General features: G+C 38.7%; 1 protein-coding gene across 1 annotated transcript in view; it reads right to left on the reverse strand.

Moving 5' to 3' along the window:
• Positions 1-18396, reverse strand: part of peak1 (pseudopodium-enriched atypical kinase 1) — an 85258-nt gene that overhangs the window by 20686 nt on the left and 46176 nt on the right. The window contains exon 2 of the mRNA XM_061912057.1: positions 368-3709. Coding sequence (XP_061768041.1) covers positions 368-3585 — 3218 coding nt within the window. The 5' untranslated portion in view covers positions 3586-3709. The remainder of the gene's footprint in view (positions 1-367; positions 3710-18396) is intronic.

Here is an 18396-nt window from a genome sequence, read left to right on the forward strand (position 1 = left end):
ATTTCCGCCATTTTTGATCTAAGTAATATAAGCTAACAGCTGACAACAGTCATTTTGTTCATATCTATGATTGTGTTTTGTGTTAGATTACACAGAGCATTGGTGCTTCCCTATTGTTTACTACTGCGGTATCTTCTCACAGCTGTTTGTTCGAGCTGATATATGCTAAGAGCTGATCACTATGATCGAAATGAAATTCACCACGACCACTAATCAAGATCATATAATCGCCCAGCCCTACATCACATCCATATCTACTGCAGTTTACAGTCTATTGTTGTCATTAAAGTAAACTTTAGAATTTTGACATCATGTAAGATCTTTTAGTTTGGTATGAGGGAAAAAGTACAAATTCTTAGAAAAATACCTTTTGGAGTTGACGCCAGCGACTCCAGTGAAGTCTGATGCTGCTGCTTGACCAAGGCTCAATGCTTTGTCCTCCTGACCATCGTTGGGTGACAGCAATGCAGTCTCCTTGCATTCTTCTACTTGTGGTTCTCCTTCTCCATCTGCCACACCACCACTTTCCTTTTTATAGGTAAACACGATGGTTGGTTTCTGTGTGGGATCCTCAGATTTGGCCTCTGAGAACCAATGTTGCTGCTGAATCGGGGGCGGTGGAAGAATATGAATGACGGTTCCGTCGAGCCCAACCAACTTTCCTTTTTCTTTTTCTTTCTCTGACTTCTCTCTTTGCTCGTCCTCATCTTTTCGTCGACGGAAAAAGCTCTTAAAGGAAATCCACCGTTTGGGTTTCGAGCTCTCTGGTGGATTACGCTTCCCATCCCCGTTTAAACTTGTTTCACCTTCACTGGGACGCACAGGAGAACTAGAGGCAGAGCTCTTTGTCCAGTTGCTGAAATGTCTTTGGAGGATGTTTGAAGCATGATAGGGGGATGATGTGGACCTGGGTGGGGGGAAAGGAGGGTTTTGCTGTAACCTGCTGGTGCAAAGTGGGAGGGCAGCAGACGCGCTCTGAGATTTAGACATCACTTTTGAGAGCGTGTCTTTAATAGGCTTGGCAACTATTGCGTCATTAGTAGAGAATAGAGACTTGGGTCTTGTGGGGGTCTCTTTCATGGCATCAGGTGGAAGGGCATAAAGCTCCTCGGAACTGGAAGATTTGTCATGAACCGAAGTTGTGTCTGGAGGAGACTCGGGAGGCTGGATAGAGGCCACTATCTGTGAGAGAACGGCACTGGCCTCCACTTGATGGTTTACAACTACACCAGAAGATTGCCCTAAATCATTATTTTTACTGCAACTGTGTGTAATCACAGCACAGCTACTTTTAGGTGTGAGTTCAGCCGATACAGTGGGTGAGAGAGCCCTACCCGGAGGGGTCACCACAGTGTGAGTCACAGTAAGCGAATCTGTAGTGGTTCTGGGTTCTAGATTGGGTGCTTTAATTCCTGCTGGGAGTGAACATTTTGAATCTTCCAAAGATGCTCTCTCAAATGTGCTTTTGCCAAAAAGGGATTTTTCCGTCGAGGTAGACTGGAAACTCTCGGAGGATCCAATTTCTTCGTAGGTATGGCTGGTAGCCCGACTGCCAACCCCCTTTGACTGTGTCAGCTCCCCACTGACACCCAGGAAGCTCTTGTACACGGCTAAGTTGTCATAAGCACTTGGATTGATAACTATTGGTACCTTTACAGCATTTTTAGAGCTGCGAGCATATGCTGGCTCATCTCGTATGATAATGGGAAAAGGAGGCATGCCTGCATTATTGAAACTGTTGAACTTAATCTCAGATAAATTGGGAGATTTTACGGGTACCGTTCGGGAAGAAGATAGCCCAGCAACTGGAGATGTCGGAGCTGATTTGTGGCTGAAGTATTGAGAAGCTATAGACTGAACAGCGGTGCTCCCATTTTCCAAATCAACTTTGGGGATCTTTTGGCGAGGGCTCGTGCTTGATGTCCATACTTCTTGGTAACACATGCTCCCAATTTTTTTTCTGGACCCATTTGAGTGGACAACAGAGGCTGGCAACCCAGGAGAAGTTAAAATACTGGGGGACATTGGAGACATTGGAGATATTGGGCTGGAGGGCACTGATTTGTTTTTGTGCTTCAGGGCGGAGTCCTTTAGATATCCATCTTTCTTGGTCATGGAAGCTGAAACATCTACAACAGTGTAAGGTTTACAAATAAGTGACTTTTCTAAATTGACCACACGGTACGGTTTAGCTTGTTCTTCTGTGGGACTGAAACTAATAGTCACTGGTTGACCTGGAAGGGCTTGCGGCATCAATGCTGACTGATCCTTGTCATCTAATCTGATAGCCAGAACAGCCTTATGAGTCTCTGTAACCTTCACAGGACTCTGCGCTTTGAGAGGTGGCTCTTTTTTTGCTGGAGAAGTAAAAGGAACATGGGATTTTAATGGTGTAGGGGATTGCAATCCATTTCGATGAACACCAGAGATACTGCTGTCACTGCTAGATGCAGTCTGAGAGTCCTCGGGTAAAGATGATGAGGACCCTGGAGAAACTGTAGACTCTGAATTGGTAAGAAAACCACTGCCTTGACTGTCTTGAACCCCATAAGTCAGAATAACTCCAGTGGAGTTCATGGATGGGTACCCATTCAAAATTTCATCATAGCTATCATCATAATCCACCGCACAAATCCGTTGTAAAGAACGATTGCGTAGTGGAACAGTGTTCCACTTTTTGCCTGCAGCAAAGGGCACTGGGGACAATGTGGCAGCTCGGAAATTCGCAAATCGTGGCTGACCTCTCATGCGGATCTCCATAGCAAGTAACTCTTCATCACTTTCGTCCCAGCTCTCATGTTCATTGTCTCTTTCGTACTCATCTTCTTCTTCGTCATCTTCGTCATCTTCCTCCTCACTCGAAAATTCAGGGTAGCAGAATCGTCCACCCTCTGTGCTAATAATCTCTGTGCTATCGCTGAGGGATACCCTTTTTTGACTGGTACCACCACCACTAGTGCAACTTCCCATAGCCAAACAACTTGGAGCTGCGAGGCCTCTTTCTAGCGACTTGCGGTATGAGCTACTGATTCGTCCCCAAAACAAGTCTTTTGAGACAGGAGATAGGCTAGGACCAGGGGCTAACCCCACAATCTCTTTTAAGACATCAGTCAGTCCGCTATTGTTATTTCCACTCGGGGTCCTTGGTCTAAGCTGCTCGTAACTTTCAATCTCATTGGTATTGTCTCGCTCATTGTTATTGCTTGGACTGTAGGTCCTCTTACGGTTTACTCCACTCTGATTCCAGACCATTGGGACAGAGGTTTTACCAGGTTCTAAGACATTTGTTGGACCCAACCCCGACAAAGAGCACGGAAGCATCATAGTGGGCTTCACGGCAATAGTAGGTTTCTTTGCCACCGGTGGACGGAACTGTCCGGAGCTGGAACTCCCGCTGGCAAGGTAAAAGTTGGTCTTGGTCCTGGCATGGGGCGGAATCTGCTGCTGCGTCGTTGGAAGTCTCTGTTCGGACCGGAGCTTCTCCCTGCCGCTCAGTGCTAGGGAGTGCAGACTCTTTGGCTTGAAGCAGTTCTTGCACTCGCCTGGTTTCCACACATGCTCCGTGAATGTGCTGCAGGCAGACATGTCTGCTGAGAGCAGTTCTTCTCAGTCAGTGGACCGAAAACACCTCCATGAAGATGCTGACTACAGGAACCAACTGTAGTCTGACAACGACATCTCAAATTTCCAGCATGTAGGTGCACTGGACCTGCAAGAGCAAACACAAGAGCTATTTTATCTTTTGCTGTCAAAGCAATTGGTTGTAGCTGACATAAGAACTTTTGTTAAAAACAGACAATACCATCTGAGATCCATGTTGTAGCAGTAGTGCCACATTATTCCCATTAGGTGGAAAACTTTCTCTCCTACCCGAAGGGCAGAGCACATCAGACTCATGTAACTGGACACATAAAAATGCATATGCTAATTGTATAGTCCAAAAAGCCCGAAAGGAGTGAATACTTAAGACTTAGATTTAGATTTAGGAGCTACTTTTTTTGTATATATAAATCCAGCCTGCACCCCAACTCAACCAAAGTCAGCTTGGACTGATGAGACTCGAATGAGGACAGTGCTATAAAAAAAAATAACAAATGGATAAAAGGTATTTCCTATTATCTGTAATATATTCATGTAGTCATAATAGATTTAGTTAGATTTTTAATACATTCCATATTCATCCATTCTCTATACAATATCCATCCACCCATCCATTTTCTACCTACCGCTTATTCCCTTTCGGGGTCGCGGGGGGCGCTGGCGCCTATCTCAGCTACAATCGGGCGGAAGGCAGGGTACACCCTGGACAAGGCGCCACCTCATCGCAGGGCCAACACAGATAGACAGACAACATTCACACACTAGGGACCATTTAGTGTTGCCAATCAACCTATCCCCAGGTGCATGTCTTTGGAGGTGGGAGGAAGCCGGAGTACCCGGAGGGAACCCACGCATTCACGGGGAGAACATGCAAACTCCGCACAGAAAGATCCCGAGCCTGGATTTGAACCCAGGACTGCAGGAACTTCGTAATGTGAGGCAGACGCACTAACCCCTCTGCCACCGTGAAGCCTCTATACAATATATATATATATATATATATATATATATATATATATATATATATATATATAAATACATACATACATATACACACACACACACACACACAAACATATATATACTAGGGCTGCGAATCTTTGGGTGTCCCGCGATTCGATTGATTATCGATTCTTGGGGTCACGATTCGATTCAAAATCGATTTTTCTTAAATTCAACACGATTCTTGATTCAAAAACAATTTTTTCCCGATTTAAAAGGATTCTGTATTCATTCAATACATAGATTTCAGCAGGATCTACCCGTCTGCTGACATGCAAGCAGAGTTGCAGATTTTTGTAAAAAAGCTTTTATAATTGTAAAGGACAATGTTTTATCAACTGATTGCAATAATGTACATTTGTTTGAACTATTAAACAAACCAAAAATATGACTTGTTTTATCTTTTTGAAAATATAGGACACAGTGTGTTGTCCAGCTTATGAGATTTTTTTATAAATGTCTAATGATAATTTCAATGAAGGATTTTTAATAACTGCTATGCGGAAATTATAATTAATATTGAGACTGTTGTTGATAATATTAATTTTGGTTTCACTACTTTTGGTTTGTATTGTGTTGTGTTTGTGTCTTCTCTCAATTGCTCTGTTTAAAAGTTAAAGTTAAAGTACCAATGATTGTCACACACACATACTAGATGTGGCGAAATTATTCTCTGCATTTGACCCATCACCCTTGTTCAACCTCTTGGAGGTGAGGGGAGCAGTGGGCAGCAGCGGTGCCACGCCCGGGAATCATTCATGGTGATTTAACCCCCAATTTCAACCCTTAATGCTGAGTGGAAAGCAGGGAGGTAATGGGTCCCATTTTTATAGTCTTTGGTATGACTCGGCCGGGATTTGAACTCAAGACCTATCGATCTCAGGGCGGACACTTTAACCACTAGGCCACTGAGCAGGTTATTGCAGTTCTGAGTGTGCTGGGTCGTGTTGCATTGTTATGGTGTTGATGTGTAGTGTTTTGTTGGATTGATAAAAAAAACAAAAAAAATAATAAAATAAAATATAAAAAATGTATTTAAAAAAAAATTGAGAATCGATTCTGAATCGCACAGCTTGAGAATCGGGATTCGTATTCGAATTGATTTTTTCCCACACCCCTAATATAAACATACATACAGTGGAGCTAAAAAGTATTTAGTGCAAGTTCTCCCACTTAAAATGATGACAGAGGTCTGTAATTTTCATCATAGGTACACTTCAACTGTGACAGACAGAATGTGGAAAAAAAATCCAAGAATTTCACATTGTAGGAATTTTAAAGAATTTATTTGTAAATTATGGTGGAAAATAAGTATTGGTCACTTCAAACAAGGAAGATCTCTGGCTCTCACAGACCTGTAACTTCTTTAAGAAGCTCTTCTGTCCTCCACTCGTTACCTGTATTAATGGCACTTGTTTGAACTCGTTATCTGTATAAAAGACACCTGTCCACAGCCTCAAACAGTCAGACTCCAAACTTTACTATGGCCAAGACCAAAGAGCTGTCGAAAGACACCAGGAAAAGAATTGTAGACCTGCACCAGACTGGGAAGAGTGAATCTACAATAGGCAAGCAGCTTGGTGTGAAAAAATCAACTGTGGGAGCAATTATCAGACCTCTGTCATCATTTTAAGTGGGAGAACTTGCACAATCGCTGGCTGACTAAATACTTTTTTGCCCCACTGTATACGATTATACATACATATATATATACATATATATATATATATATATATATATGTACAATTATAAATATATATATACATATATATGTACATATATATATGTACATATATGTACACATACATATATACATACATACATATACATACATATATGTATGTACATATACATATATGTATGTATATATACATATATGTACACACATATATATATACATATATACACATATATATACATATATACACACGTATACACACATATATATACATATATACATACATATACACACATATATATACATATATACATACATATATATGTACATATATACATATATATGTACATATATGTACACATACATATATGCATACATACATATATATATATTTGTGTGTGTGGATGTACATGTATATATATATATTTGTGTATATATATAAATATATATATATATATATATGTGTATGTATATTTATATTTGTGCATGTGTGTATATATATATGTGTATGTGTATATATATACATAAACATATGCATATATATATATATATATATATATATATATATATATATATATATATATATAAACCCAAAATTAGCATAAAGGCAAATCTATTAGTTTGCTTGTGTTTTTTGTCAAAATTACAATACAATAATTTTTTCCTATCTACAGACTTAAACATAAACTAACTGCTAGCTGAGAATGGGCTCTCGGCTAATCACAGGGAACCTGACATAGCGTCGTCGTTGATTGGCACAGCAGCGAGTGTTTGAGGGACAGGTGAATAGAGCTTCTGTATGTCACTGTGAATTTGCTGATTGAAAAAGGTCTTCTGCCTCCTTTATCTGTTCACTACAGTGTGTTGATCAATGTAAATGTACATTTAAAGATATTTACATTTGTGTAACAATTGCAGGGGAATTATTAAAAAAACAAGTCTACAAAACTTGCAGTAGCTCCATACACACATTCTAGGGATCGCTAAACCCCCGTTGAAGACCTCTGTTCTAAACCATTGTTACTGCAACAACAGTAGTGTTATTCAGAATTGACTGCTATTTTTGTGCTAGTTTTCATTATGTAACAGATATTATGCAATCTCAATGACAAGTGGATAATTACGGCAAAGGAAAGTAGTTTTATGAAGAAAACACAACAATGGTATACGGATGTGTAAATACAAAAGAGGGATTTAGCTTTACTGTAATAAAAAGCCTACATGAGCTGATATGAATACATTAGTAGTTCTAGCTCACTAACTAGGTCACACTCATCCTGTCTTTCTAACATTTCAGTGCCGTTTTGATTTGAGCGCTACAAAGCAGAAGTTTCTTGAGTTGTTAATATCTAACAAAATGTGAATGCCGTTATGTTGATGTCTTATGATCCGTGCACATTCAGATCCATTTTATTTTTAACACTTTTAGCTTTGTTGTTGACTTTGATGAGGCGTTTGTACTCATCCTTGTTAAAAATTATCAAGTATTTGAATATATTATAACCATATCTGCTTGCTATGCATATCCCTAAATCATTTAGAACAGACAACAGCGAAACATCAATAATTCTCATTAATGTACATTTTACATAGATACCACTCTGGTTTGCAAACAGTAAAGATAAGCAAACCTCATTTGTATGGCACATTTAAAAACCACTCCCAAAAGTGCAAAACAGAATGAAAAAAAATCTAATGTATTAGGTGCCAAGTACAGAAATAAAAAATATCACATAATAATGAAATAACACCTCAAATATCAAAGTAGAGCAATAGTGAATAAGAACACAAATTTTATAAGGAGTAAATTAAAACTGGCCACCGATAGACATTGTATCATTGGAGTCATTGTCCCCTAACATCTATCGTACAGTTCCTACCTCCATTAAAAGATGTTATTGTTGACAACTGGACATTAAAGAGTTAACTGCTGAGAAGAATGTCTATAAATAACCACAGCATTAGCAGTTGGCTTTGAGCTTTATACATACATATGCTTATATGTGTATATATATATTTTTATTTATTTATTTATTTATTATATATATATATATATATATATATATAATAAATAAATTTAAAAAAATATATACATACATATATATACATATATGTATATATATACATATATATATACATATATGTATGTATATATATATATATATATACATATATGTATATATATATACATATATGTATGTATATATATATATATATACATATATGTATATATATATACATATATGTATATATATATACATATATGTATATACATACATATATATATATATATATATATATATATATATATATATATATATATATATATATATATATATATATATATCCATCCATCCATCATCTTCCGCTTATCCGAGGTCGGGTCGCGGGGGCAACAGCCTAAGCAGGGAAACCCAGACTTCCCTCTCCCCAGCCACTTCGTCCAGCTCTTCCCGGGGGATCCCGAGGCGTTCCCAGGCCAGCCGGGAGACATAGTCTTCCCAACGTGTCCTGGGTCTTCCCTGTGGCCTCCTACCAGCTGGACGTGCCCTAAACACCTCCCTAGGGAGGCGTTCGGGTGGTATCCTGACCAGATGCCCGAACCACCTCATCTGGCTCCTCTCCATGTGAAGGAGCAGCGGCTTTACTTTGAGTTCCTCCCGGATGGCAGAGCTTCTCACCCTATCTCTAAGGGAGAGACCTGGAAACTCATTTGGGCCGCTTGTACCCGTGATCTTATCCTTTCGGTCATGACCCAAAGCTCATGACCATAGGTGAGGATGGGAACGTAGATCGACCGGTAAATTGAGAGCTTTGCCTTCCGGCTCAGCTCCTTCTTCACCACAACGGATCGATACAACGTCCGCATTACTGAAGACGCCGCACCGATCCGCCTGTCGATCTCACGATCCACTCTTCCCCCACTCGTGAACAAGACTCCTAGGTACTTGAACTCCTCCACTTGGGGCAGGGTCTCCTCCCCAACCCGGAGATGGCACTCCACCCTTTTCCGGGCGAGAACCATGGACTCGGACTTGGAGGTGCTGATTCTCATTCCGGTCGCTTCACACTCGGCTGCGAACCGATCCAGCGAGAGCTGAAGATATATATATATATATATATATATATATATATATATATAATACACATATATACATATATGTATATATACATATACATACATATATATATATATATATATATATATATATATATATACAATTCCCTTTGGAGTCGTGGGCATATATATATATGTATATGAATATATGTATATATATATATATATATATATATATATATATATATATATATATATATAATGTGTATATTTACATATACATACATATACAATTGTATATATACAGTACATATACATAGTATGTATATTTACATATATATATGCATATATATATATAGATATATATATATATATATATATATAGAGTGTCCGCCCTGAAATCGGTAGGTTGTGAGTTCAAATCCCGGCCGAGTCATACCAAAGACTATAAAAATGGGACCCATTGCCTCCCTGCTTGGCACTCAGCATCAAGGGTTGGAATTGGGGGGTTAAATCACCATAAATGATTCCCGGGCGCGGCACCGCTGCTTCCCACTGCTCCCCTCACTTCCCAGGGGAAGATCAAGGGGATGGGTCAAATGCAGAGGACAAATTCCACCACACCTAGCGTGTGTGTGACAATCATTGGTACTTTAACTTAACTTTAACTTAATATATATATACAAATATGTATATATATATATAAATATATATATATATATATATATATATATATATATATATATATATATATATATATATATATATATATACATACACATATATCATGTGTTCATAATTCGCCACACATTTTCCATGGGAGACAGGTCTGGACTGCAGGCGGGCCAGGAAAGTACCCACACTCTTTTTTTACGAAGCCACGCTGTTGTAACACGTGCTGAATGTAGCTTGGGATTTGTCCTGCTGAAATAAGCAGTGGTGTCCATGAAAAAGACGGCGCCTACATGGCAGCATATGTTGTTCCAAAACCTGTATGTACCTTTCAGCATTAATGGTGCTTTCACAGATGTGTAAGTTACCCATGCCTTGGGGACTAATAGATAGTACTTTATTAATGCTTTACAAATGTCTAATGCACCCCCATACCATCACACATGCTGGCTTTTGAACTTTGCGGCAATAAGTCTGGATGGTTCGCTTCCCCTTTGGTCCGGATGACACAATGTCGAATATTTCCCAAAAAATGTTGTAATGTAGACTCGTCAGACCACAGAACACTTTTCCACTTTGCATCAGTCCATCTTAGATGATCTCGGGCTTAGAGAAGCCGGCAGCGTTTTGGCGTTTCTGGATGTTGTTGATGAATGGGTTTAGCTTTGCATAGTAGAGCTTTAACTTGCACTTACAGATGTAGCGACGGACTGTATTGAGTGACAGTGGTTTTCTGAAGTGTTCCTGAGCCCATGTGGTGATATCCTTTAGAGTGATGTCGGTTTTTGATACAGTGCCGTCTGAGGGATGGAAGGTCACGGTCATTCAATGTTGGTTTCCGGCCATGCCGCTTACGTGGAGTGATTTCTCCAGATTCTCTGAACCTTTTGATGATATTATGGAGCGTAGATGTTGAAATCCCTAAATTTCTTGCAATGGCACTTTGAGAAAGGTTGTTCTTAAACTGTTTGACTATTTGCTCACGCAGTTGTGGACAAAGGGGTGTACCTCGCCCCATCCTTTCTTGTGAAAGACTGAGCATTTTTTGGGAAGCTGTTTTTATAGCCAATCATGGCACCCACCTGTTCCCAATTAGCCTGCACACCTGTGGGATGTTCCAAATAAGTGTTTGATGAGCATTCCTCAACTTAATCAGTATTTATTGCCACCTTTCCCAACTTCTTTGTCACGTGTTGCTGGCATCAAATTCTAAAGTTAATGATTATTTGCGACAACAAAAAAAAGTTTATGAGTTTGAACATGAAATATGTTGTCTTTGTAGCATATTCAACTGAATATGGCTTGAAAAGGATTTGCAAATCCTTGTATTCTGTTTATATTTACATCTAACACCATTTCCCAACTCATATGGAAACGGGGTTTGTACAAAACAGTCAGAAGGATAGAGAACAATAATTAACTACAACTTTGGACTAAACCCGGATAAAAAATGCAACGTTCTTCGGGCAAAGCTCGAAGGCAAACTACAACACTAAAGTCTCAAATTCCAAACGACTTGTTTGGAGCAAGTATAAAAGACGGCAAACTTGTTTTATAAATATCTCTGCCATGCCTCCATGGTTAAATTTAACATATTCGGTACTTATGGGGATCTGAAATACACAAAAACAGATGCCAACAGCTAAGAGAAATTGGTTTTGCATAATTAGGCCTGTTTAAAGCTCAAAAGTAAAGCAGTTTAAATTTATATGGAAGGAAACAGATTCTCCACAGTTTTATGTTTACCGTGCCCAAAATGAACTCGACATTGACTCTAATACCAAGGTACGTACCGAACTGTTAGGATGCCATACCCTTACACTCCTTGTAGTCGGTAATAGATTTTTACATTTATCAACTATTATTTGCACTCAACTGCCACTTAACTGGAAGGCTTCTTAACATACAACTGTGTCTAATTATTTCGTACTATGAGTTGTGCAGTCAATTGCTTGTAGACTAATTAGATCAATCAAACAAATAACATTTATTTAGTTTTTAATTATTACAAGCGGTAGAAAATGGATGGATGGATGGATGGAAACTTGCTGTCTGTAGTTTTTGGTAGAGCAGTGGATAAATGGTTTTAAAGATTATATTTTCTTCCTTCCAGAGTGGTTGTGACAGGAATGTAGCATCCTGCCATATCTGTGTTTTGTCCTCAGTCCAGCTGGTGCTGAGATACGGAAAGACTTGTCACCATTCACAAGTGAAAGAAAAACAAAACCTGAACTTCATTTAGTGGATGTTTTTCTTTCTTCTGAATTGTTGCCTTGGTCTTCCATGATATTGGAATATTTGAAAAAAGATCCTAGCTTTCTCCCATGAATTGATTAATGTGGAACCCGACTTTTAAACAAGTTGAAAAACTTATTGGGGTGTTACCATTTAGTGGTCAATTGTACGGAATATGTACTGTACTGTGAAATCTACTAATAAAAGTTTCAATCAATCAATCAATCAATCAATCAAAAGATTGTCCTATGAGACTTTTTTTGAAAAATACATGAATTCAACTGTAAAAAATTCATCTGAAATGGAATAAAATCTTCAGATTTCTGATGGTATTTTCAATTAACAGCACAGGTTAGTTTTTTGCAGATTCATTAAAATTCTAAAGAGCTGTTGTTACAATACAGTTGTTGTTTTGTTTATAGTTGTGATCAAAATGATTCAACCCCCACACAATTTTTGTGTTTATCAAGTTGGACGTTTATTCCGTATTTTGTTTATAGTCATATCAAATAAAGATGTGTCAAATAGACAAATGCAACTTAAATTGTAACACTGTATTTTACTAAATACCAAAAAAGGACATTTTTCTTAATATCTCATTGACAAAATGATTCAACCCCCTAGTTCCATGCATCTTTAGTACTTAGTAGAACAGTAATGACATCCTTCAAAGGTGATACACAAGCTTCTTGCAAGCATCTACAGTATTTGAGCCCATTCCTCTTGGGCAAAGGCCTCCAGTTCATTCATATTCTTGGGCTTGTGTGCTGCAACTGCCTTCTTCAAGTCCCACCACAGCTTTTCTAGAGGATTTAGGTCTGGCCACTCCAGAGTCTTCCAGCCCTTCTTCTGCAACCACTCTGATGTTGATTTGGAGGTATGCTTGGGATCCTTGTCCTGTTGGAAGGTCCAACGTCTCCCAAGCCTCAGCTTCCTCACTGACTTCATGACATTTGCAGCTAATATATCCTGCTAGGAAATAGAATTCATAATGCCTTGAACGTGCTGGAGAGTCCCGGTACCTGAGGCAGAGAAACAGCCTCAGAGCATGATTGACCCTCCACCATGCTTAACAGTAGACAAGGTGTTCTTCTCTTTGTAAGCTTCATTTTTTCTCCTCCAGACATAACGTTGATTCATAGGCCCAAAGAGTTCCACTTTTGTCTCATCACTCCATAGAACAGTTTCCCAAAACCTTTGGGGTTTGTCCAGATGATTTTTGGCATATTGGAGTCTATTTTACTTGTGCCTGGTAGTCAGAAGTGGGGTGCGCCTGGGAGTTCTGGCATGGAGGCCTTCATCTCGTAGTCTGGGACCAAACCTGCGTTCCCCCCTCTGCAATGTCCCGTTGTAGTTCCTCAGCTGTTACCCGGGGGGTTTTCACCACTGTACGCACACAGCATCCTCTTTCTACCACGCCCAGGTAGTGTTTCCACTGTGTCTTTAGCTTTAAACTTGTGAATGATGCTCCCAACTGTGTCTCTTGGAATGTGTAATGTCTTTGCTATTTTCTTATATCCATATCCTTTCTTATGAAGAGAAATGACCTCCTCTCTTGACTTCTTTGACCACTCCCTGGACTTCACCATGTTGCAAATACACCATTGACCATCTACAAGAAGTTGAGCGTCACAGTCTTTTTCAATCAGTTTAATTGTTGCGCGTTATGGTTCTAATCACATCTACAGGTGTTTCAACACCTGATTGAAAAGACCTTATTCAAATTTTGTTCTTAAGAGTTATGATCTTCAAGGGGTTGAATAATTTTGTCAATGAGATATTAAGAGAAATGACACTGTTTGGTATGTTACAAAATATAATGTTGTAATTCAAGTTGCATTTGTCTATTTAATGCATCTTTATTTGATATGACTATAAACAAAATACGGAATAAATGTCCAACTTGCTAATTCACCAAAATTGTGTGGGGGTTGAATAATTTTGATCACAACTGTAGCTATTAGCTCACAAAGTTAGCTCAGATACATGATTATGTGTCCTTATTATCTGATAGTCTTCTGTCACTTGTTTGATTTTCACACATTATTTATTCTATTATTCATTGACTGCCAGGATAAATGCTGTTGCTTTTCAATTTCAATCACGTTACTTGACAGGTTGTGTTCTTCGTATTACAGATTTATGGCCCACAAAGCTTCAACTTGATGTCACCAAGACCTTCGTGTCCGGCCTCCTTTTGTTTGACTGAACTTTCAGCTGTTCACTATATGGGCCCCCTGTGGTTCCTACTGTGAATACACTTTGAAATGATGTATAGAAATATGTGTTGCATGTACAAGTGGCTAAGACTAGAGTGGGACTTATTGATGTTTTGTCCTATGTCTATGTTTGGAACCAACTCTGCCCAGCTCTTTGCTGTGCCTGTCTAAGTTTTGTTCATACAGTGGAACCTTGATTCATGGACGCCTCTATTTGCTTTCTTTTCAGTCTACAAGCGTTAAACTCGAGCCAAGTATGCCTCAGTGTATGATCGCTTCGTTCATTTATTTATTCATTTTGTGTGATGCTAGAAGCTCTATGGGGGCTGTCATTTTGACGACATTGCTTCTTGTACACACCATTTTAAAAAGGAGCAGGCCCCTGACGTCACATCCTGATTGCATATTTGGCGGGATTGACGGCTGCAGTAGCGCCAATGGCACATGGATTGACTCACAAATGGCAACCTTGATCAAAAAAGGACGTTCATATTGTTGTTGATTTTGCCAAAGGGTTTCAAAATCTTCTGAAGGACGGAGAGAAAGTGCAAGACCAGGTGGAAAAGCTGTTGCTAATGTAGCTAAATGAGAAGCAGCTAGCTGACGATAGCATTTTCGAGGCTATCATTTGTTAGAAGGACCGCCATTTCTATTGCGACTTGATGTCCAAAGGTCACCATGCTTAAACCCAGCGAGGAGGAAAAATGTAACCACCGTTGGTAGTTGGAAAAGTTAAAAAAAGAGTCACAACGTCATGGCGAGGCTGCTCAGACAAAGCCGCCTCAAGGATTTTATTGGAAAAGGAGTTTTCTAACTTAGTTTTTAAATGTAATAAGATAATACTTTTATAGAAGAAGATACCATAGGGCAGTGGTTCTCAAATGGGGGTACGCGTACCCCTGGGGGTACTTGAAGGTGAGCCAAGGGGTACTTGAGATTTTTCGAAAATATTCTAAAAATAGCAACATTTCAAAAATCCTTTATAAATATATTTATTGAATAATAATTCCACAAAATATGAATTTAAGTTCATAAACTGTGAAAAGAAATGCAACAATGCAATATTCAGTGTTGACAGATAGTTTTTTTGTGGACATGTTCCATAAATATTGATGTTAAAGATTTCTTTTTTTGTGAAGAAATGTTTAGAAGTAAGTTGATGAATCCAGATGGATCTCTATTACAATCCCCAAAGAGGGCACTTTAAGTTGATGATTACTTCTATGTGGAGAAATCTTTATTTACAATTGAATCACTGGTTATTTTTATATCTTTTTTTTCCAAATAGTTCAAGAAAGACCACTACAAATGAGCAATATTTTGCACTGTTATATAATTTAATAAACAGAAACTGATGACATAGTGCTGTATTTTACTTCTTTATCTCCTTTTTTCAACCAAAAATGCTTTGCTCTGATTAGGGGGTACTTGAATTTAAAAAATGTTCACAGGGGGTACATCACTGAAAAAAGGTTGGGAACTCGCTGCTGTCTTGGATCCGCTTTGAACTGAACTCTCGCGGCTGTGTTGGAGCCACTATGGATTGAACTTTAACAGTATCATGTTAGACCCGCTCGACATCCATTGCTTTCGGTCCCCTAGAGGGGGGTGGGGGGGTTGCCCACATCTGAGGTCCTCTCCAAGGTTTCTCATAGTCAGCATTGTCACTGGCGTCCCACTGGATGTGAATTCTCCCTGCCCTTTAGTGGGTTCTTCAGAGGATGTCGTAGTCGTAATGGTTTGCACAGTCCTTTGAGACATTTGTGTTTAGGGCTATATAAATAAACATTGATTGATTGATTGAACTACTGCCATAGGGTACCTTTATAACAGCGAAAGAGAATGCAGTATCGGGACAAAGGCCAGTGAAGGACCGCCTCACATGGCGAGTGTGGCTGGAAGGTGACGCTATGATATTTATCACTGCCAGACTGTTCGACAAATGCCAGAAATATCCAAGGACACAACATAAATAATTTTCCTTTCTTGTTTTTTATAGTAGCAACATATTTGGTAAGATTTTGGACAGCACCAAAGGGACTTCTGTGTGTGCGGACACATTGACAGTTAAGCGGGCTGTTAATGATGTGTTTGGATAAAAAAAAGAGACTGTTGAGCCAATACCCACATATACAACATAAACCATATTGGTTTGACACATATACTGTACATATATATTACAGTGTGAACTTTGTAATATAGAATAGGGACTTTTGGTGAAGCTAAAACCAATTATTTATGTTTACACTGTTTCACTATACAAAATTTCGATTGCCGAACCATGTTTAAGAACCAATTAAGCATTACGTTCTAAATCGATGTTACACTGTACTTGTTTTTTTAATCATGTTTACACAGGACTTCTTTTTTTTTGTAGTTTGCCATCAGCATTTGTGTTTTTTTAGGTGATAATGTGAAATTCAGTAGAAATAATGGGTTGAAATAAGCTATGGAAACACATCTTTAACAAAAAAGTAGTTCTTCGTCATTTTCATTTTGCGAAAGTAACTCTCAGAATAAAAAATGTTGGCGACCCCTGCTATATACAAGCGTGTCCCAACTCAATATTGATATCTGTTTGAAATCCGCAAAAAACAAGTATCGGTTATAACGGCCTGTATCTAAAAATAGCCGATATAACAACTCTGGTACAAGCGGTCTGTTGTACTACCACTCATGTTTCTTCTTGCTAGCTTAGCAGACAGATAACAGGTTGTTCCAATTTGAGAGCCTTTTAAAAGTCCATCCATCCATCCATTTTCTACTTTTGGGGTCACTGGAGCCTATCGTAGCTGCATTAAAGTTTTCAATTTAAAAACTGAACATATAGAAATAAAGTATGTCAATATACATTACATGAGATGTAATGTAAATGACATTCCAACTTAAAAGAAATGCATCAAAAAAAATGCGTTAGCTCGATGCTAACGTACATTGGATATGCCATATGCATGCTACTAATTAGTGGCACTGTTATTTAAACCCCAAAGTTTAGCCCATTACAAGTCAGATTTACTTGAAATGTCTCGCATGCAGTTAGTGGCTCATTGTGCGTACTACAAAACACCCACTGTAACTTGAGAGGGCTTAGTCTAAGCATCATTCCATTGTGTACACACCTTAAGGGGACTGACATACCTATGTCTACCAGTTGAAGAAGATTGGTAGAAAAACATAGGTGCTATCGAGCTTAACCTTTATAATAATTGTCATAAGTCATTGAGCATTTGTCTAATGAATATAAGGCTTTCTGGTTATCTGTATTACATGCAGCACGTTTACTTAGGATTTCAAACAACTTGTACGGAGCGTCACAAATGTCATTTATAATCATGAAAAAAATCTAGAAGTGACATCTACTTAGAGGCTTTCTTACATTTAAATACATTTTTGTAATGTTCTCAATGGTCTCATGAACCCTATAATATATTTCAGCAAGTTATGCAAGCTGTCATGTTGACTTGCTTACAATTTTAGTAAGAATGAGGCTTGTTCCCAAGCGCAGCAGAAAGGAGGACATGCATATTAATCAGGCTGACTTTCATCACGGAGGATTTTTAATTAAACACTTATGAGACAGGCTCGCGCAATGCCATGGAGGCATAATGACTAATTAGGACTATAGTAAACACATGAAACGTGAATGCTTTGTAGCATTACCTGGATTTTCATTATCAACACTCGCCATAAATAGATTTTTTTGCTTTGTAGTTTCAATAAAGTTGCCTTCATTTTCCAAGTTCATGTGGAAACGTAAGTGTGACCGTCGTCTGAAATAGCTTCACGGTTCATGTCACACAGCACAGGAAAAAACTACATTGACTAATGACACAAGACTCAGAGACTTCCTTTCATACTGTATATACTGTATAATATGCAGGCTATATTGTGTGTCAGTGTTAATGTTGTAGCTGTGAAACATAAAGCTAAGT

This window comes from Nerophis ophidion, linkage group LG10, assembly GCF_033978795.1.
Source record: "Nerophis ophidion isolate RoL-2023_Sa linkage group LG10, RoL_Noph_v1.0, whole genome shotgun sequence".
Classification (NCBI taxonomy): domain Eukaryota; kingdom Metazoa; phylum Chordata; class Actinopteri; order Syngnathiformes; family Syngnathidae; genus Nerophis; species Nerophis ophidion.